The sequence below is a fragment of the Bos indicus x Bos taurus genome, chromosome 26 (genome assembly GCF_003369695.1).
Source record: "Bos indicus x Bos taurus breed Angus x Brahman F1 hybrid chromosome 26, Bos_hybrid_MaternalHap_v2.0, whole genome shotgun sequence".
Classification (NCBI taxonomy): Eukaryota; Metazoa; Chordata; class Mammalia; order Artiodactyla; family Bovidae; genus Bos; species Bos indicus x Bos taurus.
Window position 1 is genome coordinate 12,945,583 of NC_040101.1, and position 21,812 is coordinate 12,967,394.

The 21,812-nt window shown below is 43.3% G+C and overlaps 1 protein-coding gene across 2 annotated transcripts in view; it reads left to right on the forward strand.

The window, feature by feature from the left end:
• The first annotated feature begins 391 nt into the window (after window positions 1-391).
• CACUL1 (CDK2 associated cullin domain 1) overlaps window positions 392-21,812 on the forward strand; it is a 72,600-nt gene continuing 51,179 nt past the window's right edge. Inside the window, exon 1 of one of the 2 annotated variants that reach the window (XM_027529407.1) lies at window positions 392-1,188. In XM_027529407.1, coding sequence (XP_027385208.1) covers window positions 831-1,188 — 358 coding nt within the window. In that variant the 5' untranslated portion in view covers window positions 392-830. The remainder of the gene's footprint in view (window positions 1,189-21,812) is intronic. The other variant, XM_027529408.1, reaches the window with a different exon arrangement.

Consider the following 21,812-nt stretch of genomic DNA (forward strand, 5'->3'; position numbering starts at 1 on the left):
TGAGCGATTCGGCCAAGGGCCGCCCTTGGGTGGTCCTAACCCGTTTATAATGTTCGACCTGGACCCTCTACTGCCCACCAAGGTTACGTGATCAAGAAAAAGTCGGAAATCCAAGGCCCTCTGTGGTCCGAAGACCCGATAAATCGGGGGAGCGGAAAAAAAACACGGCCGAAAGGGGAAGCCCGGGTCACATCGACCGCCAGGCCAGGCTCTGGACACATCTTCAGTCACAAACTCAGCTGCCCGTCGTCCTGGTAACCAACCTGAGAAAGCGCATGCGCAACTCCTCTCCCTTATCACGTGAGTCCGGGCACGGGGCGGGCCGGAGCCGGCTACCCGGGAACTGGGTCGCCCAGCGCCTGCCTCTATGCGCGCGACCAGTCGAGGCGGGGCGAACCTCTGTTTTCCCGCCTGGTGGTGGCTCACAGCTCCCGCCCCTTTTCGCTCCGCTTTCCGGAGGCTTGGTTCCTCGCACCACGTGCCCTCCTGGCCGCTCCTCCCCCGCTGCCCGCCCTTTCCCCAACTGCCTGTTGGAAGCTGCTGTAAAATGTCGTGAGGGGCGCTCCCGCTTTACGGCTGCCTCTCCCCAGAGTGGAACCCGGGAGCGCCCACCGCCGTCAGCCCTGTCTGCAAACAGGCGTCCCGGCGGAGACTGAGAGACCCGAGGCGCGCCGCTGCCCCTCCCTTCCGCGCCCGCTCCGGCCCTCGGCGATGTGAGGCTCGAGGAGGCTGCGGTGCCCGCCCCCTACCCCGGCCCGGCCCGGCCCGGCCCGGGGTTGAGACGGGCAGCAGGTGCCTGTGAAGGCGGGCGGGTGCTGGGGGCCTACAGGATGGAGGAAAGCATGGAAGAGGAGGAGGGGGGCAGCTACGAGGCGATGATGGACGACCAGAACCACAACAACTGGGAGGCCGCCGTGGAGGGCTTCCGGCAGCCCCCGCCACCCCCGCCTTCTATCCCAGCCCCTGCCCGAGAGACTCCCGGCGGTCAGCTGCTGGCGATGCCTGCGGTCTCCGTGGACAGGAAAGGCCCCAAGGAGGGGCTTCCAATGGGGCCACCGCCGCCGCCGCCGGAGGCCAATGGGGTGATCATGATGTTGAAGAGCGGCGACGCGGCCTCCGTGGCCAAGGCGGCCCCCGCCCCCACCCCCGGCTCCACCATCAACATCAACACCTCCACCTCCAAGTTCTGTGAGTCCAGCCTTTCACCAGAAGCCTTGGCTTTTCCTCCTCCCCACGCGGACGCCGAATCCGTCCCTCTCGGCCAGCCCTTCTTCCTTTGTTTCAGGCCCGGGTCTCCTCTTCCCCACCTCCTCGCGTCCCTCCCTCCCTCCCTTCCCGGTTTGGTGTCGGTGGGCCGGCGCCGGAGCGGCCCTGGCTTCTTGTATTACCTGGCCTATAAAAGAGCAGCCGGGGTTAAACGCACGCAGCCCCGAGTTCTTCTGCAGACGCGATCCATATCACGACTGGCTCGCTCTCAACGTTAGGAAGCTCTTTTCTTCTCCGTTCCCCCTTAAGTTTTACCCTCAAACGTGAAGGAAAAGTATAAGGTTGCCCGGGTTTCGTTAGGGAGAGGCCTTCAGTCTTTTTTTTTTTTTGCAGCCAGAGGAAAAAAAATCTGGCCACTGTGTTTCTGCGCTTTTAGCCAGCCTGCTTTAAGCAAGTCAGGAATTAGAAAGTTGACCTGTATCTGCGCTTCGTTCTTTCCCGTCTCCAGTGCACGCCTTCTGCATCCTCATAGGGAAAATGTATGAGTTGCTTCTTGAGTTAACACCAGTACAGTGGGAGCTACGACATCCGTTTTGAAGCTAATACTGTATAAAATTATTTTTCAAAGCCTACACTCATAAGAATAAGCCATTCGGTATGTGTCCAGGTCCAAGGTTGTGTTGAATGTTGAACTTTATGTTAGTGATCCCCCTTAACGCTCAATTGCAGGGAGAAAGATTTAAAATCAGAATCTTTTCTGTACCTGAAACTGTCCCCAGCCAGGGATGTATGCTTCCACAGCTAGAAAAAAAAAAGTGCTTCTGCTTTAAGCGAGTTTTTTGGGGGGCTGGTGGTGGTGGAAATCGATCGCCACAGCCAGATTTTTTCCCCTCCTATTAATAACTACAAGTTTTGAATGGCATCTGGTAAAGCAACTGGAGATTTCATTTCTAGTTGCTAATTTTATCAAGCTGTACGAGTAATTGTCCAAGTAGCTGTGCAGAGAAAGTGCCTTGGTTCAGGTACCTAGTGGTAGCCTTACATATTTTGGGGGAACAAGCACATTACCTTATTTATTTGCCTTCAACATAGAGACATTCATATGTAGTTAGGGTTCATAAGATTTGTCTAGTTTTATTTTTATTGTGAATAGGAGAGAAAGATGTTTATAGTGTATAGTTTCTGTGTTGAAGTCTATGTAGTGAAACCAGATCTGAGACAGAGTGGCAGGGTGACTTATCTAAATGTTGAAGGAAACTTGCCTTAGTGCTTTTACCAAGTTCATTTCAAGAGTTCCAAAAAAAAAAAAAACAAAACAGCCTACAGTTAAGAGCAGAAATCAGTGAAATTAGGAAGGAAAGAAAGATTGGCCAAACTGAAAGAAGATGTTTTGAAGGTAAATAAGCTAAACAGACCTCTGATTTTAAAAAGATGCTGATAAAATAGGTGATAAATGGGAAACGGCTACAAACGTGAGATGTTTAAAAAATAATTTTTAATTTATAATTTATAAATTTGAAAGCCTGGAGGAAATGTATAAATTCTTAGAAAACTATAAGCTATGAAGGTTGGTATCAGAAGAAATAGATAGCTTGAGCTGACTAATAAATATTTAATAAACAATGGCAAAACCTCCCCTTTCAGGAAAACCCTGTATGAAGATAATCTTACCGAGTTGCAATGAATTTTTAAATGAAAATTTCTTTTTAAAGGTTTTTCTGGAATAGGGGGGAAAAAAAAAGATGCCAAGCTCATTTTATAAAGTTAGTAAAGTCTTGATTTCAAAACTAGTTGAGGTCAATGTGAGAAAGTTATACATATGAGAATACATATACAATATGAGAAAGTGTAAACAAAAAATCCTGCATAGAATACTGGCTCATCAAATCCAACAATGTGTTGAAAGAATCTTGATCCATAGAGTTTGTTTTAAGAATGTAAATATGGTTCAACATCTGTTTAGCTGTTAATGTAATTTGTCTCATTAATAGACTGAAGGAGAAAAGTCATCAATTATTTCTATACTATAAAATCATTTGATAAGATCCAGCACCGATATATGATAAAAAATCTTAACAAGCTTTGAATACAAGATAACTAGATAATGGTCGTTACCAAAAACCTACAGCAAATAATAATAAAGAAATTTTAGATACCCTTACTTTAAGATCAGTAACAAGATAAGGATGCCGTTGTATCACTGTTGGTATTTAACATAAGGAGGTCTTGACTGACACTACAGAAGGAAAAATAAAAAGTATAAGAACAAGAAGGAAAGCAAGAAAACTCATTATTTGCAGATAATATTACTTATCTAGAATAACCATTAGAATCAAGAGAGAAACTGTTGAAACTAGTAAGAGTTTAGCAGGGTTACTGCTTTTAAAATCAACCTACAGAAATTAGTAGTATTTAGTACACTAGCAATAAGCAATCAGTAAGGTAATCAAAGATAAATATTGTATACAATAATGGGAACAAACTAGTCTCTAGGAATGAACCTAAGAACACATAAGATCTTTAAGGAGAGAACTTGACTAAGGAGCCAGAAATGTGTTCTCAGTTGCACAGTCGAGTTTAACTATTTGCAACCCCATGGACTGTAATGTAGCCCACTGGGCTCCTCTGTCCATGGAATTTCCCAGGCAAGAATACTGGAGTGGGTTGCCATTTCCTACTCTAGAGGATATTATTCCCCACTCAGGGATCAAATCCACATCTCTTACATCTCCTTCATTGTCAGGCAGATTCCCATTTTAATCTGTAAGTTTGATTAAACTGCCGTCAAAATTCCAGTCGTTTTTTCTGACAAACTCCGTAACCTAGATCTAAAATTTATGTGACAGGTGGGATAAAGTCTGAATAGCTAAATCAGTCTTGAAGATTTGCTTTGGTCGGGGCTTGACTTATCAGAAGTCAAGATTCTGTTTCAAAACTATAGTAATAAAAACTAGTAGGAATGTGAGAACATAGACTGAGGGGGACAAATTAGAGAGCAGAAAGTTAACCTATAAATGTTTAGGAACTTAAGGGTGTTATCATAAATCATCGGAGAAAGTCATGTAGCTCAGAAGAGTGACTCAACTGTATGGGAAAAAAAAACAATATAACACCACAGATGGGATGAATTATAGATAATTAGAGATTTAAGTGTGAAAGGAAAAGTTAGAAAATTAATGGAAGACAGTGTTGAAGACACTCTTTCCCTCGGGACAGGGAAGGGCATCTTAAAGCTGCTAAGACTTAAACAGAGGTGAAAAAATGATAACTTTGTAGGAAAAAATGAAAGATTTTTCTTTCAGTGACAGAGAGATGAAAGAATTAGAGAAGATATTTGCAGTGCCTAATATTGCCAAGGGATCTACCTTGGAATTTATTCACCTTTTGCTTGTTCACGGAAGTATTTTTTTACCTTCATTTTCTAAGGATATTTTTGCTGGAGATACAATTCTAGATTGATGGTCTTGTATTGCCTTGTTTTTCCTTTCAGTACTTTAAATATGTCTTTCCTTTGTCTTTCATCCTCCATTATTTCTCATAATAAATCTGTGAATATTCTACTTCCCTCTCTATGTAATGTGTCCTTTTTTTTTTTCTGGCTCTCTTTAAGATTTTCATTTTATCTTTCACTATATCAAATTGAGTTTGATTGTGTGTTCCTTGGGGGTAGAGTTTTCTTTAGGTTTATTCTTTTTAGTGTTCTTTGAGCTTAGGGTTCTGGAATTTGTCCAGTTTGGAACATTATCGTTCAGAATGACTGCGCAGTGCCCCTCAGTTGCACATGTTAGGTACGCTAAATCACTGAGTTTCTGTTCATTATCTTTTTCAGCTTTTTCACCCCACTTTGTGCTTCACTTCAGATAGTTTCTATTGCTGTGTTGTCTTTGCTGTTTAATTTGTTGTTAGTTCAAGTCTGCTCTTGATCAGCAGGAGTTCCAACTGTTTTTAACATAGGCTGTCATTGGATCCAGGTTTCAGTCAGTTAACTGAGCGAATTGTTATAATTATGTCTAGTTTCTTGAGATACTACAATGAATCTTCAGTTAGTGTATTCCTTTTGATAACTTAAGTCTCATCTAAAGTTATATTTCAGTCTTTAGAATTCTTAAAAAGTCTTCCGAAAGTCTACGTAGGCCTATGTAGAGGTATTATGGGTTATGTACCAAACCATTGCAATAAAGTGAACCACGTGAATATTTTAGTTTCCCCATTGCCTATAAAAGTTATATTTACAGTATAGTATAGTCTGTTAAGTGTGCAATAGCATTATGTCTAAGAAACAACAAACATAACAATTAAAAATACTTTATTGCTAAAAAAATGTTAAATATCATCTGAGCCTTTAACAAGTCATAATCTTTTTGCTGGTAGAGAGTTTGCAATATTTTGAGAATTACCACAATGCGACAGAGACGCAAAGTGAGCAAATACTGTTGGAAAAACGGCACCAGTAGACTTGGCTGACTTTTAGAGTTGCCACAAAACTTGAGCTTGTAAGACGTCCAGTATCTGCAAAGTGCAGTAAAACAAAGCACAATAAGATGAGTTACGTTTTAACTACTGTGCGTCTAGTTTTTTTGGAGTGAAAAAAAAACTGGCTCCTGTTTGTTTGGATTTGGTGCTTGTTCCCCTGGGGAAATGTAATTTAGTTGGAGGTGTATTTCCAGGTAGTATTGTGGAAGGGGCTTCTGCCAAGTGAAGATCAGCTTCATGTTGGGGAGAAGGGGTCCTTCTCTCTGTGAGTGCTTTGAGGTCAGAATTCTCAGGTTGATAAAACACCAAACTGACCCCATTTCAGGGCTCAGAGTCCTACCATTTCACAATCAGTGTCCTAACTTTTACTTAAGAGATCTGTCTAGAATTTGAATTTTTATTTGGTAATTCTGTAATTTGCAGAATCATTCTGTTTCTCATTTTTAGCTCTATCAATCCTGTGCCTTTAAGCATTAAAGGGCATTTTTTTTTTTTTGCAATCGTGGATGTTCTTTGGCCCTCGGTTTACTAAGCTAAATATTTTTTTAAAGCATTCACCTGTCATCAGAGTCAGCCCACTCCAGTTCTCGTCTTTCTTGTTTCCATCCTGACAGCCGCAGCAGCCTGCCATGTGTTTTCTTCAAGAAGACCTTTATCCCAGGTAGCTGCAGGTGATAGGTTTTTCTTTGCCGCTCCATGTCATCTAGTGTTAGCGTTATGTTATCTAATGGTGGCAATGCCCATCATTGCCTTTAAATCCAATTAGATTGGCAAACCAAAGTCAGCTTCCTAACTTGAGTCTGTGTCCTGTAACTCCTCTGGTACCAAATACTTCATCAACCACAGTTCAGTCCAAGAAAACAGTAGGTATCTAAAGCAACAGGAGATTTAATAGCAAAAACCAGGTCCTTTGCAAATTGTCGGATAGGTTGGAGACATGCAGTCAGTGAAGCTCTCCACTGGCCGCACTCCCCAGGGCAGGCTGCTGTTGCTGCCACCACCGGCGTTCTTGAATCATCACAGTTGCCTCCCTCGTCCTTGAAGTTGGTGACCAGATGCTGAAACTCAGAGTTTGGCTGCCACAAACTCTGACATCTCTAACCTTGTTTGCCAGAGCCACCAGCCACAATAATCTGTCCTTTGCCTCACTTTCCCCTTCCAAATCTCATTCAGATGTGTCTGACTGATGGAATGTAATTTGGGAAGTGAAATTATTTACTTCAGTTTTTCATTGCACGTTAGTCAGCTTTCTATAACACTAACCCCTGAATTTTAGAAGCTTGTGGAACAGTAAAGATTTATTTCTTGGTCATGTTATGTTCCTGGCTGACAGCTGGCTGTCACTGTTCACACGTCATCTCATTCTGAGGCACACCTCTCTTCTGGGTCTTGTCACTCTTGGCCGAGGCAAAGGGAAGAGAGTGGACGGCAGTACCCAATGGCTTTGAAAGCCTCTGCTCAGATGTAGCATATGTCACATCTGTTTATATTCCAAATGTACTAAATAGGCTAGAATGGTTCCCTGTCTGAATGGTTTGGGGCTGCGGGCAGGTGGAACTGAGTGTGAGAATAAAAGGCAGTGAAGGGGTAGATGGAAGGAGGTGGCTGGGAGGGATTTTGCATTGACTGATGATCTTGTGTCATGATCTCAGGAGAACTATGAGCACAGTACACCAGAAGCTTCTCCAGATAGATGAAATCTTCACAGTATTTTTAATTGAACTTAATGAGATCACTTTTTAAAATTAGTGATTCAGAAGTCTGTTAAAATTGACTTCTGAATTTAGTGAAAGTGTTAACCGATTTTAGTAAATCCTGAGTAAAGTTGCTCTTTATCTGATCAAGTCCTATCTGCCAGTTTCCAGGTTGATTCTTTTCCAAGTGGATCAGCTAATGTATTCAGGCTCTACAGTATGCACTGTTTGTGGCATCGGTGGTGGTGGTTTGGTGTCTTCTCACTGTCTGTCTTAGTGCAGTTGGTGGTGGTTTAGTTGTTCAGTCGTGTCTGACTCTTGCGACCCCCATGGACTATAGCTGGCCAGGCTCCTCTGTCCATGGGATTCTGCAGGCAAGAATACTGGAGTGGGTTGCCATTTCCTTCTCCAGAGCAGCAAACATCACTGTGATATCAACCGATTGTCCACATTTCAGGATCTCATTGGGGATCTTGTCTTGCCTTTATTTATTTATTTGTAGATGCGCAGGGTTCCCATTGCTGCGTGTGGGCGTTCTCTAGTCGCGGTGACCCGGGCTACTCTTCATTGCGGGGTGTGGGTTTCTCACTGTGGCGACTTCTCCTGCTGTGGAGCACGGGCTCTAGGCATGAGAGTTTCAGTAGTTGCTGCCCGTGGGCTCAGTAGTTGTGGCTTGTGAATTCGCGAGCACAGGCTCAGTAGTTGTGGCCTGTAGGCTTAGTTTCTCCCGGGCATGTGGGATCCTCCCGTACCAGGGATTGAACCCATGTCTCCTGCATTGGCAGATGGATTCTTAACCACTGGGCCACCAGGGAGGTCCCTTGTCTTGCTATTTTTTGGTGTAAATTGCACAAGTGACATTGATGAAACTGTAAGAGAAATCCATTAATATTTATGTAAGGCTCAGTCCCAAATCCTTCAAGAAAATGAGTATTGTTTAGTTCCTCTTTAAAAACAGTAACTCTGTAAGCTGCAGACCATATATTGATATAATCACATTGTAAACTTAAAAGCTATATAAAAAGTTATTTTGGGTATTCTTTGGTAATATGTCTTGGCAGAGCAAACTGGCCTTTCGTATTTTTTTCATCGTTTGTAGTTATTTGGCTGTTAACCTCCACAGATAGAGGAGGAGTAATTTGTAGTTGCAGGTGTGCTGACTAGGATGGCATTTTATCTAACAGATATTTTTTGTCTTCTGTATGCCAAGGTAATATTTTAGCCTCTCTTGATGAATGAGACAGAATTTAGCATGGAGGTTGATGGACAGATGATTGTGATATGTTATAATTAAATGCTGTAGTAAAGTTATGTATGTCCATGGTAGCACAGAGGGAAAAAGAATCTTTGAAAATGAACATTTTGTTGGGAGGATTGAGGTGGCAGGGTTGGGCTTGAAAAGACTTCCTTTGCAGAGACAGAAGCCTGTGTGGAAGACTCAGTTGAAATTATTGTAGGAAGGCAATGGCACCCCACTCCAGTACTCTTGCTTGGAAAATCCCATGGACGGAGGAGCCTGTTAGGCTGCAATCCATGGGGTCGCTAAGAGTCAGACACGACTGAGCGACTTCACTTTCACTTTTCACTTTCATGCATTGGAGAAGGAATTGGCAACCCACTCCAGTGTTCTTGCCTGGAGAATCCCAGGGACGGGGGAGCCTGGTGGGCTGCCGTCTGTGGGGTTGCACAGAGTCGGACATGACTGAAGCGACTTAGCAGCAGCAGCAGCAGCAGGGTGTGAGGAGGGAGTGGCACAAGTTAAACCTAGATAGAAAGGTCTAGATGCAAAGGGCATGCCAGGTTAGGGGTGGAATTCTCTTCTGTGGGAACAGGAGCCACAGGGAGTCACCTTGGTAAAATTTGTCTTAGCATGTTCGATTAGAAAAGAGAGTAAATGGAAACAGAGATTGGTTAGGGGCTTGTAATGACACGAGATGTGACAGCCTGAGCAAATTAAGGATTGGAACAGAGGCGATTTCAGATTTTGGAAATATCTAGGGACTTGTTCAGTCTCAAAAGTTGTGTCCGACTCTTTGCGACTCTATGAACTGCAGCATGCCAAGCTTCCCTGTCCTTCACTATCTCCCTGAGTTTGCTCAAATTCATGTCCATTGAGTCAGTGATGCTGTCTAACCATCTCATCCTCTGTCATCCCCTTCTCCTTTTGCCTTCAATCTTCCCCAGCATCAGGGTCTTTTTAATGAGTTGGCTCTTCACATCAGGTGGCCAAAGTATTAGAGCTAAAGCAACCGTCCTTCCAGTGAATATTCAGGGTTGATTTTCTTTACGGTGGACTGGTTTGATCTCCTTGCTGTCCAAGGGATTCTTAAGAGTCTTCTCCAGCCCCACAGTTTGAAAGCATTTGGGGACTATCAGATCAGATCAGTTGCTCAGTCATGTCCGACTCTTTGTGACCCCATGAATCGCAGCACGCCAGGCCTCCCTGTCCATCACCAACTCCCGGAGTTCACCCAGACTCATGTCCATCGAGTCAGTGATGCCATCCAGCCATCTCATCCTCTGTCGTCCCCTTCTCCTCCTGCCCCCAATCCCTCCCAGCATCAGAGTCTTTTCCAGTGAGTCAACTCTTCGAATGAGGTGGCCAAAGTACTGGAGTTTCAGCTTTAGCATCATTCCTTCCAAAGAAATCCCAGGGCTGATCTCCTTCAGAATGGAGTGGTCGGATCTCCTTACAATCCAAGGGACTCTCAAGAGTCTTCTCCAACACCTCAGTTCAAAAGCATCAATTCTTTGGCGCTCAGCCTTCTTCACAGTCTAACTCTCACATCCCTACATGACCATAGGAAAAACCATAGCCTTGACTAGACAGACCTTTGTTGGCAAAGTAATGTCTCTGCTTTTCAATATGCTATTTAGGTTGGTCATAACCTTCCTTCCAAGGAGTAAGTGTCTTTTAATTTCATGGCTGCAGTCACCATCTGTAGTGATTTTGGAGCCCAGAAAAATAAAGTCTGACACTGTTTCCACTGTTTCCCCATCTATTTCCCATGAAGTGGTGGGACCGGATGCCATGTTCTTCGTTTTCTGAATGTTGAGCTTTAAGCCAACTTTTTCACTCTCCTCTTTCACTTTTCATCAAGAGGCTTTTTAGTTCCTTTTCACTTTCTGCCATAAGGGTGGTGTCATCTGCATATCTGTGGTTATTGATATTTCTCCTGGCAATCTTGATTCCAGCCTGTGCTTCTTCCAGTCCAGCGTTTCTCATGATGTACTCTGCATAGAAGTTAAATAAGCAGGGTGACAATATATAGCCTTAATGTACTCCTTTTCCTATTTGGAACCAGTCTGTTGTTCCATGTCCAGTTCTAACTGTTGCTTCCTGACCTGCATACAGATTTCTCAAGAGGCAGATCAGGTGGTCTGGTATTCTCATCTCTTTCAGAATTTTCCACAGTTTATTGTGATCCACACAGTCAAAGGCTTTGGCATAGTCAATAAAGCAGAAATAGATGTTTTTCTGGAACTCTCTTGCTTTTTCCATGATCCAGCGGATGTTGGCGATTTGATCTCTGGTTCCTCTGCCTTTTCTAAAACCAGCTTGAACATCAGGAAGTTCATGGTTCACATATTGCTGAAGCCTGGCTTGGAGAATTTTGAGCATTACTTTCCTAGCGTGTGAGATGAGTGCAGTTGTGCGGTAGTTTGAAAGCATTTGGGGACTATAGTCTATAAAATTTGGGGGTGAAGAAGGGAGGATATGGATAAGGAAGGAGTATAGGTAGGGGTGTATGTGTATGTGTGTCTCTTTTAAGTTATCTGTGGGACATTTGGGTGGAGAGATCCGTTGGCAGTGGGTTAGCTGAGCTTTCTCATTTCTTGTGCTTTAGAGTATTGGAAGTACTGAAACAAAAGTTTAATTTCTGTTCAGTTTGGGTGGTTTCTATTGTCATCTTCCCGGATTACCAATCCGTTACTCTGTTTTACCTAATCTACTGTCGATTGCCTCTAGTGCATTTTTAATTTCAGTTACTGTATTCTTAGGGTCTGTTTGATTCTCAGTATTTTCTAACTATTTTAAAACCTTTGGATCAGTCGCTCAGTTGTGTCTGACTCCTTGTGACCCCATGGACTGCAGCACGCCAGGTTTCCCTGTCCATCACCAACTCCCGGAGCTTGCTCAAACTCATGTCCGTGAGTTGGTGATGCCATCCAACCATCTCATCCTCTGTCATCCCTTTTTCCTCCTGCCTTCAGTCTTTCCCAGCATCAGGGTCTTTTCAAATGAGTCAGTTCTTTGCATCCGGTGGCCCAAGTATTGGAGCTTCAGGTTCAGCATCAGTCCTTCCAGTGAATATTCAGGACTGATTTCCTTTAGGATGGACTGGTTGGATCTCCTTGCAGTCCAAGGGACTCTCAAGAGTCTTCTTCAACACCACAGTTCTTTTGCCTTCAGCTTTCTTTATGGTCCAACTCTCACATCCATATATGACTACTGGAAAAATCATAGCTTTGATTAGATGGACCTTTGTTGGCAAAGTAATGTTTCTGCTTTTTAATATGCTGTCTAGGTGGTCATAGCTTTTCTTCCAAGGAGTAAGCATCTTTTAAATTTTTGGCACAATCACCGTCTGCAGTGATTTTGGAGCCTAAGAAAATAAAGCCTCTCATTGTTTCCATTGTTTCCCCATCTATTTGCCATGAAGTGATGGGACCAGATGCCATGATATTTGTTTTTTGAACGTTGAGTTTTATTTAAGCCAACTATTTCACTCTCCTCTTTCACTTTCATCAAGAGGCTCTTTAGTTCCTCTTCACTGTCTGCCATAAGGGTGGTGTCATCTGCATATCTGAGGTTATTGATATTTCTCCCAGCAATCTGGTGGCCCAGATGGGGAAGTGTCTGCCTACAATGCAGGAGACCCAGGTTCGATCCCTGGGTTGGGCAGATCCTCTGGAGAAGGAAATGGCAACCCATTCCAGTACTCTCGCCCGGAAAATCCCATGGACGGAGGAGCATGGTAGGCTACAGTCCATAGGGTCGTAAAGAGTCGGACACCACTGAGCGACTTCACTTTCACTTTCTTTCCTGGCAGTCTTGATTCCAGCTTGTGCTTCCTCCAGCCCAGCGTTTCTCATGATGTACTCTGCCTGCATAGAAGTTAAATAAGCAGGGTGACAGCATACAGCCTTGAAATCCTCCTTTCCCAGTTTGGAATTTAAAATCTTACCATGTTTATCCATTCTTCTGAGTTAGGAAGCGTCCTTATGATCATTACCCTGAACTCTGTTGAGTAGACTGTGTACCTCCACTTCATCTAGTTCTTTTTCTGAGGTTTTGTCTTGTGTCTTTGGCGCATGTTCCTCTGCTCATTTGTCCAGTTCACCGTGTTAGGTGGGTTGGTTGCATTTCCCTGTCTTGGAGCAATGGCCTCATGTGGGAGACATCCTGTGGGTCCCAGCAGCACACACTTGCTGGTCGCCGAGTCACATGTTCTGGGGCGCCCCTGTAGGTTGCCTGCGCCCTTCTCTTATGGTGGGGCTTCTGTGGTTGGTGCGCTGGTGGGTAGCACTGGCCCCCAGCCTGGCTGTGAAGCCTGCTGGAGGGTGAAGTAGGCTTCTCTGCCTGGCCTTGGGCCTGGGGCTTGCCTGCTGGTGGGCGGGTAAGTAAGCCTCAAGCAATGATAAGCTAGGGGAGAATTCCGAAGTGTCACTTGCCAGGGCTGTGTTACCTTGGTAGAAGGGGCGCCCTCAAATGGCTGCTGCCAGCATCTCCAACCCCAGGGGGAGTCCGGTTTGCCTCCTGCCTCTCCAGGGGGCTCTCCAGGATCAGCAAGTGGGTAGGCTCTCCTGGACACAAGCCCTGCTGCTTTTCAAAGCCAGAGGTTCTGGGGCTCGTCTTCCTGGTGCAGGAGCCCTGGGTAGGAGAGCCTGAGGTGGGCTCAGGAGCCTCACTCCTTGGAGAGAACGTCTGTGATTGTGATATTCCTCGCATTTGTGAATCCCTGACCTGGAATTGTGAGTCCTGAGTGTACCGTGTCTCCTCTTACTTGGGTCATTGTGATTCCTTCTTTAGGTATGTAGCTGTGGAGTAGCTTTTCTGCTAGTTTTTGGGCCGTTCTCCTAGATAGCTTCTCTGTAAGGAGCTGTAATTTTGGTGTTTCCATGGCAGAAGGGATGAATTCAGGATTTTTCTACTCTGCTGTCTTGGCCACCCCACTTCATGTCTTCCTTTTTACCGGTATATTCCTGTGTGTGTGTGTGTGTGTGTGTGTGTGTGTGTGTATAAAACATATTTTCTAGCAAACTTGTGAGAAAAATGTGTATGGCTAATAGTTTCAGGTGTTGAATATATAAAAATGCTCCTTCATATTCAATTAACACTTTGGGTTGAGAATTCTTACGTAAATCATTTTTAAACTGTTGCTTCCTTTACTTATAAGTTTGCACTGTTACAGTGGAGAATTTAGGTACAATTTTTATTCTTGTTATTTTGCATGTGGCTTTTCTCCCTTGAGAAAGTTATCGGGATGCTTTTTTAGGTTAGTGAGTCAGTGTTTTTCTCCCTTTACTGTTCTCTGTTCTCTGGAATTATTTGTAGTCAAATGTTGAATTTCCTGCCTTGATCTTCTAAGTCTGTTAACTATTTTTCAGTATATTCTATTTCTCTTAAACTATTCCTCTATTTCTCTAAACTCAGGGAGAATTTCTTGATGCTTTCTGTTGGATTTTTAACAGTGGCTGTATTTTTAATCTTGAGAGTGTTTGGATTGCTTCCTTTTCATCACCATTTAAAAATTTTGTCTTCTCTGAGCATAGTAATTATAAAGTTTTTTTTTTTAAGTTTTATTTTATTCTCTTAATTATCTTTGCTTTTATGTTTTTGCAATTTTTGTTTTTTTGGTCTCTCGTGTCTGAAGTGAAGTGAAGTCTCTCAGTTGTGCCCGACTCTGCGACCCCATGGATGGTAGCCTGCCCCAAGCTCCTCCGTCCATGGGATTTTCAAGGCAAGAGTACTGGAGTGGGTTGCCATTTCCTTCTCCAGTCTCGTGTTTGAAACCTTGCAAATTTTGGTGATCCTTTGCCAGCTATTCATATTTAAAAGTGAAAAGGTAATTGGTAGCTCTTTGTTTGCAAGGGACTTTGCCTCTGTAAGTGTTGGTCTTCGCTGTAGGCTAATTGGATGCAGAACTGCTGTTTTCTTGGGTGAACTGCCAAATAGGAAGTAAAAACATTACTCCTTGCCAGTGGCGGTCTAGAATTAAAGAAAAGGGGCAAGGTTGGATGTTTGAGCATTTCTTGTTTTGACTTTTGACTTCAGTTCAACTCACCAGCCCTGAGCTTCCCACCTACGCACCCACCTACCGTGTATCTCGTCCTGGAGTCCCAAGCTCTTACCTTTCAGTCTCTGTGCAGAATAACCCTTCTCTTTCTCATTGTTTAGTCTACAGATTTGTAACCAGCCTTCACCCTTCTCACTCCACCCACTAATTCTCTGTCTCTAACCTTGCTCAGTGTCCTCCTGTGAACTTCTCAGGGTTCTGCAGGGCAAAATTAGCTCACCTGTTGGTGTTTGCGCCTCAGCGCGTCCTGCCTTCTGTTCTTACTGCAGTTACTTTCCTGGTGTCAGTGCCATGGAGAGTTGACTTTAAATCTTGCAAGAAGTAACGGAATTTTAAAACTGTGGCAGACCTACAGTTAACTTGGCATGGTTCACACCTGTGGAACCTCAATTGAGCAGATGCTTTCTATTTGAGCATGGGGAGATTTGGGATTAGTTGGAGTTGGAGCCATAAAGGATATATTGATAGCACTTGACCGTTTTCGTATATGTGCTTTCATAAATAACATGTTCATTGTGGAAACTCTCTTACAGGCTCAAGTGTGATATTGTGGACTAATGAGCAGGAATTATTCTAAAGTAATGTCAGTTTCAATCTTGCTGATAGGCCTCAGCGCCTATTTTCTGTTTGTAACATAGTAATGATGAAGGAATTTTCTGCTGTTCTATTTTGCTGTGTGCTCAGTTCTCAGTCATGTCCGACTCCCTGCGATCCCATGGACTGTAGCCCTCCAGGTTCCTCTGTCCATGGGATTCTCCAGGCAAGAATACTGGAGTGGGTTGCCATGCCCTCCTCCAGGGGATCTTCCCAACCCAGGGATCAAACCCATGTCTCCTGCATTGCAGGGAGATTCTTTACTGTCTGAGCCACCAGGGAAGCCCAAGAATACTGGAGTGGGTAGCCTATCCCTTTTCCAGGGGAACTTCACGACCCAGGTATTGAACCACAGTCTCATGCATTGCAGGCGGATTCTTTACCAGCTGAGCTACCAGGGAAGCCCCAACCCTTCTATTACATTTTCTCAAATTAAGTAATAGTGGAATGTATTTCTGTGTAAGTTTTATGGTGTTTGGGAAAAGAAACATGTCACTTGAAGCAAGGCAAAGCAGGTTCTATAGTTCCATATGGTTGGTGTTCAGTCACTCAGCCATGTCTGACTCTTTGTGACTCCGTGGACTGCAGCACACCTGGCTTCCCTGTTCTTCACTAACTCCAGGAGTTTGCTCAAACTCGTGTCCATTGAGTGGGTAATGCCATCCAACCATGTCATCCTCTGTCATCACTTCTCCTGCCCTCAGTCTTCCCAGCATCAGGGTCTTTTCCAAAGAGTTGGCTGTTCTCATCATGTGACCAGAGTATTCTGCGTCAGCATCAGTCCTTCCAGTGAATATTCATGGTTGATTTCCTTTAGAATGGACTGGTTGGATCTCCTTGCTGTCCATAGGACTCTGAAGAGTATTTTCCAGCACCACAGTTTGAAAGCATCAGTTCTTCGGTGCTCAACCTTCTTTATGGTCCAACTCTCACATCCATACATGACTACTGGAAAAACCATAGCTTTGACTAGACGGACCTTTGTGGGCAAAGTGATGTCTCTACTTTCTAATACGCATGTCTCTACTTTTTAATATGCATGGTTTCTACTTTTTAATGCTCTAAGTTTGTCATAGCTTTTCTCCAAGGCTCCAGTGTCTTTATCTTATAATTCTTTTCTGGACCAAAATGTTAATCTAGTTATTTGTTTACATAAGTGTAACTCAGTGTTTACATGGATATAACAACATTACAAAGAATGACTTCTTAATGATCACAATAGATATTTTATATTGTTCATAGTGTTTAAATTAAGTTATATAAACCATATGCCCTAAAACTTAGAAACTTCCCAGACACATGGAACTTAGAACTTAAAACTTATAAACTCCCCATAGAGCATGTAGCTCTTAAAAAGTTTTAGCTTATTTTAGAAACAATTCCTTTATTAACATTTAACATTAGCTATCATCTTTTAATGGTGAATCAAAATATACCTGAGTAGCTGGTACAGGTTTTGTTTTTTTCCTTCTAATATGGAAAAATATATTTAAAGGATTTGGTAACTTCCTTTACTGTTTTTTCCCGCAACTGGGCAGTTCTCTTGGGAGCAGCTAAACTACTGTTTTCTTTGCTTGGATCAAATTATTTTCCTATTGAGAGAAATAAGTAACAGGGATTTTTTTTTTTTTTTTTTTTTAAGAAAGAGGAAAACTCCATTTATTTGCTAAACTGCACAACCTTATTCTGATTCTAATTCTCTTCCACTGTGACTGTTCTTTTTTTTTCCCAAAGGCTTCTCCCCATTCTACAGGATTTGTTCTCTCGCTCCATTGCTTGAAAGATTTCAGACTTCCCCTTATGTTGGAGGGAGAAGAATATTCTACCAGGGGGTGAAGTTTTAGACCACACAGATTTACAAGATGGTTATTGATAGATGGGCACACTGTGACCACAAGAAATCATACTTTTTCTCTTAAATCATGTACCCTAGCCAGATCTTTTTTCTCCTAGTTGACTTGTCAGATTATCTCATTGTAATTAGTTGTAATTAATCTAAAAAGTCATTATGCTTGAGACATAATTTAGCCTGTTTAATTTGGCTTAATCATTTATTTCATAATTGCCAATACTATATTCTCCTTTAGGAGCCAATTCTTAATGAAGGTGGCTTTTTTGGTGGGGAGAAGGGAATGGAAGACTAGAACTTGAAGGCTCTTTTGACTAGCTGCCCTTTAAATTGTTTTCTTTGTTACACGTGCACCTTTATTTGTTCTGCGGTTGAAGTTGTTCAGACCCAACAACCACATGCCAGCAAGTTGAGAACAGGAGCGCCTGTGACCCCCGGCTGTTCTGAGCGTAGTAGGAGCAGTGGGCAGTGCTTCTCTAAGAGGCAGGCAGAAGAATCATCTGAAGGGCTCAAAGGGATTTCTGCATCATGTGTTACACCCTCCCTCCTTTTCTGACCCCACAGGTCTGGGTTGGGGCCTGGCTGTGTTTTGCATTTACATCAAATGAACAAGTTTCCAGGTGGTGGTGATGCTGCTCCTAGTATCACATTTTCGGAGCCACTGATCGAAGGGAGTGACCAGTCTTTGCAGTAGATCTAGAATGAATTAATAATGCCTGCTATAATTTCTGAATATATCCTCCCCTTACAAACAAATAACAAGAAAAAAAAATACTCAAAAGGAGTATCTGGTAGGGTTTGCTTTAGTCTGTGAAACCAAATGCACTTTAATTCCAAAGCTACTGATAAGTAGTATGCCTTGCCTTGAACTGTTTTTATATTAAACATTTATTTTGTCTTCCATTAAATTAATTTACTTCACATGCATTATTGAATACCTATCGTGTGCTAGTTTAGACTTGGGAATCTAGCACTGAATGAATTCCTTCTCCAAAGGGCTTGTGTCTGGTTTGAGGAAGATTGATAATTAACACATAATATGTCAAGTTATTTGGATAACAAAGTATGAAAGTTGAACATAATTATTCTTGCCTGGTATGAATTACATATCCCCAGTAGTTTCTCGTTTATTGGCAAACTGACTGACAGTACTTTCTGAACCTCCGATTCCAGCTATTCCATGTGTTTCAGATTGTATTTCACTTTATTTTAGTAAAGATCAGTTGTAGTACTTTCTCAGTAGGCTATGTGAGCTTGTTACCTTATGAGGTTCAAAGTTTAAGCCTTGTGGCATGATGTTTTGAGGCTGTAGGGTTTTTAAATTGTTTGAACATGAATGTCTCTTAGAGGGCATGTGCGTTCTCCACTTCATTGAAATGCTCACAGGTCTTTTATTCTTGTGCCAGGTCTGTGTTACTCATCTATGTTACTGGCCTGGGCCTTGTAGGCATTTGAGTTTAGAGTATCTTCTTTAGGCACTTTGAAAAATAGTGCATTTTTTTCAAGCTGGGGAATCTAACCTAGATAAAATTCAGTTAGGTTTTGTTTAGGTTCCGTATTTTATATTTCTTTTGATTAGTCTGAACTTTTTTGTGGGCAGAGTTGAAAGGGATTGCTTACCTTTCTCTAACAAGAGGATCTGTTTTTAGAATTCAAGGCTGTGTGGGTTCAGGCACACACAGTGTTTGAGGCTGTGTGTATCAAGTGTTAGATAAACCAAACACATGGCTAATATTATTTGGTTTGTTTTAAATCAGAGATTGGGTTGAGATTAGCAAGGAATTAAGTATTTTAAAAGTTGTCGGGATTGTTGTTTTAAGTGTTGACCGCAGAGTGATATGAAAACCTTTCTTGATCTTTGGCTGAAGGTATGAACACCAGCCGGTGCTCACCCTTCAAACTCCCTGTAGCTGGCAGATGCTGATCTGTGTTCTGCCTTCCTTTCTACTGTGGTGAAGATTGGGTGGCTCCTGAGAAACCACATGCTAGCTAGTGTTCCTGCTGCTGGGCCAGACTGTTGTAGACAGGGTGGCTTATTTATCGCTCCCATTTCTGGAGATGAGAAGTCCAGGATCAAGGCCCTGGCAGACTGGGAGTCTGGTGAGGGAGCCTGCTTCCTGGTTCATAGAAGGCCACCTTCTCCCTGGGTCCTCATATTGTGGAGAGGGTGAGGGGGCTCTCTAGAGTCACTCAGTTCATTCATGAGGATCCACCCCCATGATCTGAAAACCTCCCAAAGGCTCCACCTCCTAATACCATCACCCTGGGGGTTAGGATTTCAACACATGAGTCTTGAGGGGATGTGAACATTCACTCCATAATAGGTAGCAAGTAAGTGAATTGGTTTTCTGTGGTTTTTCAAGCAAAATATATGTGGAAATAGCTATAACTTCTTTTTAGATGTGGAAATAGTAGTTAAAATTTTCTGCTGTGACTTGTGCCTTTTTCATTTTGGTTTGAAAGTCTGTTCTCAAAGATATTTAAAAGCAGAGCTTTTTTTTTTTTTCTTTAGTGCCACATGAAAGATATCCGAGAGGCATCAGAAATCTTTGCTTCTGTACTGGGACTTCATCCTGTCCTTACACCTGCGGGACTTCACATCTTAGGTTCTTTTTCCTCCATCAGATCTTTGCCTTGGAGGTTTGTAGAAGTGTGGGACCCGTGCTTGGAAAGCAGGCAGCTCCAGTGCCGGCTCCAGTGCCGGATGGAGTTCATTGAACTGAGCTGTCCAGGAGCCTGTGGGTTGGCCTGTTCGTTCTTGGCTTTTGGGACTTGAAGTTTTCTTTCTGATCTGAACATGTTAGCGTCTTCAGCTCCCAGCTTTGGGCATGGAGCAGGTGTATGGTGTGGTTTAGATGATGAACACTGAGGTTGTATTGTTCGGTCGCTAAGTTGTGTTCAACTCTTTGTGACCCCATGGACTGCAGCATGCCAGGCTCCTCTGTCCTGCAGTCTCCCACACACTGATAGGTTCCGTAACCTAGAATCACAGAGTGAGTTCTTTGGTTTTCAGTTATTTTCAGTTTTTTTCTTCAAACTTTAAACTTTTTGTTTTGTATTGGGGTATAGCCGATTAACAACGTTGTTAGACAGCGAAGGGACTTGGCATAAGGGGAGGTGGTATTTTGGAGATAGCGTGTAATCCTTTGCAATATCTGCTGATTCCCTTTTATCGCTGGGAAAGCAAGCTTCACTCAATCTTTCAAGGCAGTAGGACCTCACTAGAATTTAACAACTGTATTTATGTTTATGGGGCATATTGCCAATATGGTACTACTTTTCTGTTTTTGATGGGTTTTGTTTGTTTGTTTTGTTTGAAGAACGGGTAGTTTTATGCCCAAGGGGGTGATTCTAGGAAGCACCTGTCAGAGTGTGGAGATGAGAGACCGAGATGGTAAGGAAGCCAGTAAAGAAGTCAGCACCGTGGCAACTGGAGTGTGTTCCCAGTGGGGGCTTGGGAGTCGGCGCAGCATTCACCCAGAGTAAAGGGAGATGCTGGGGATGTGTGCCCGAGGACTCATTAATCATTACTTGATGGTGGCTCCTGGGGGTGTTAATTCTCTTGAACTTCCAACCTGCCCCTCCCTCAGGCAGAGGAGTGGCAGCCAGATGGCACTTTGGCAAACAGTGGTAGGTGCCCCGCCCCCCCCCCCCCCTCCATGGCCTTTGTGGGCAGAGTAGGTGGGCGGGGTACCAGCGGTTTCAACTCCTGAACATGTGGCTTCTCCTGCGTCCTCCACATCTTAGTCAATGGCACCCCCATCCTTTGATGCTCAGGCTAAAAACTTTAGAGTCATCCTTGACCCTTCTCTCACATCCCACATCCAAACCATCAGCAAATCCTGTTGGCTTTCCCTTAAAATACATGCGGAATCTGACCTTTCCTCTTGTCCTCACTGCTCTCACATAGTCCAGCCCCCCACCATCTCACAGCTTTCTTACATAAGGCTGCTGGAATGATACATAGAAAATCAAAGATTACATAACTTGACTGCTCAAAACCCTCCTCCTCTTAACTCAGAGTGAAAGGCAGAATCTTTCGACCGCTCATAAGGCCCTCCAGGATCTGACCACCTTCTGCCTTTTGTGTGTGTGCCTATGTGTGCACACACACGTCCAGTTCTTTTTGTCTTTAGCCTTGTATAGAGTCAGAACACTACTTTTGTCTCCATTTCCCCCCGACCGCCCCCCCCCCCCTCGCCCGCCAGCCCTTTTTTTTTAGTGGCAGCTATGTGATTCATTTGTAAATTAGATTTATTTGTCACTGTTTACATTCCATCTTTACTACTACATCCTGGTTGAATTTTTTTTTCCATACAGTGAATCTACTTTTTATAGTGATTAGTTCTCTTGGTTTTGAGAAATGCACGGAGTGGTGTATCCGCCACCACATATCCATACAAAAGAGTCCATTGTCTTAAACATTTCCTCCTGCTTCCCCTTTGTAGACAGTCCCTCTTTCAACCTTCCAGTCTCTGGCAGCTACTGATCCGTTTTCCTCCCTACAGTTTTGCCTTTATAAATAAGAGAGTCTTACCATATATATATAGCTTTTTTGATCTGATTCTTTCACTTGGCAGAACACATTTAAGATTATTCCATGTTGTGTAAATCACTTGTTAAATCCTCAAGTGTCCTTTAAGTGTATTAAAGCCCCCCCCCAAAAGTCAATTGATTTAAAGAAAATATTGAACA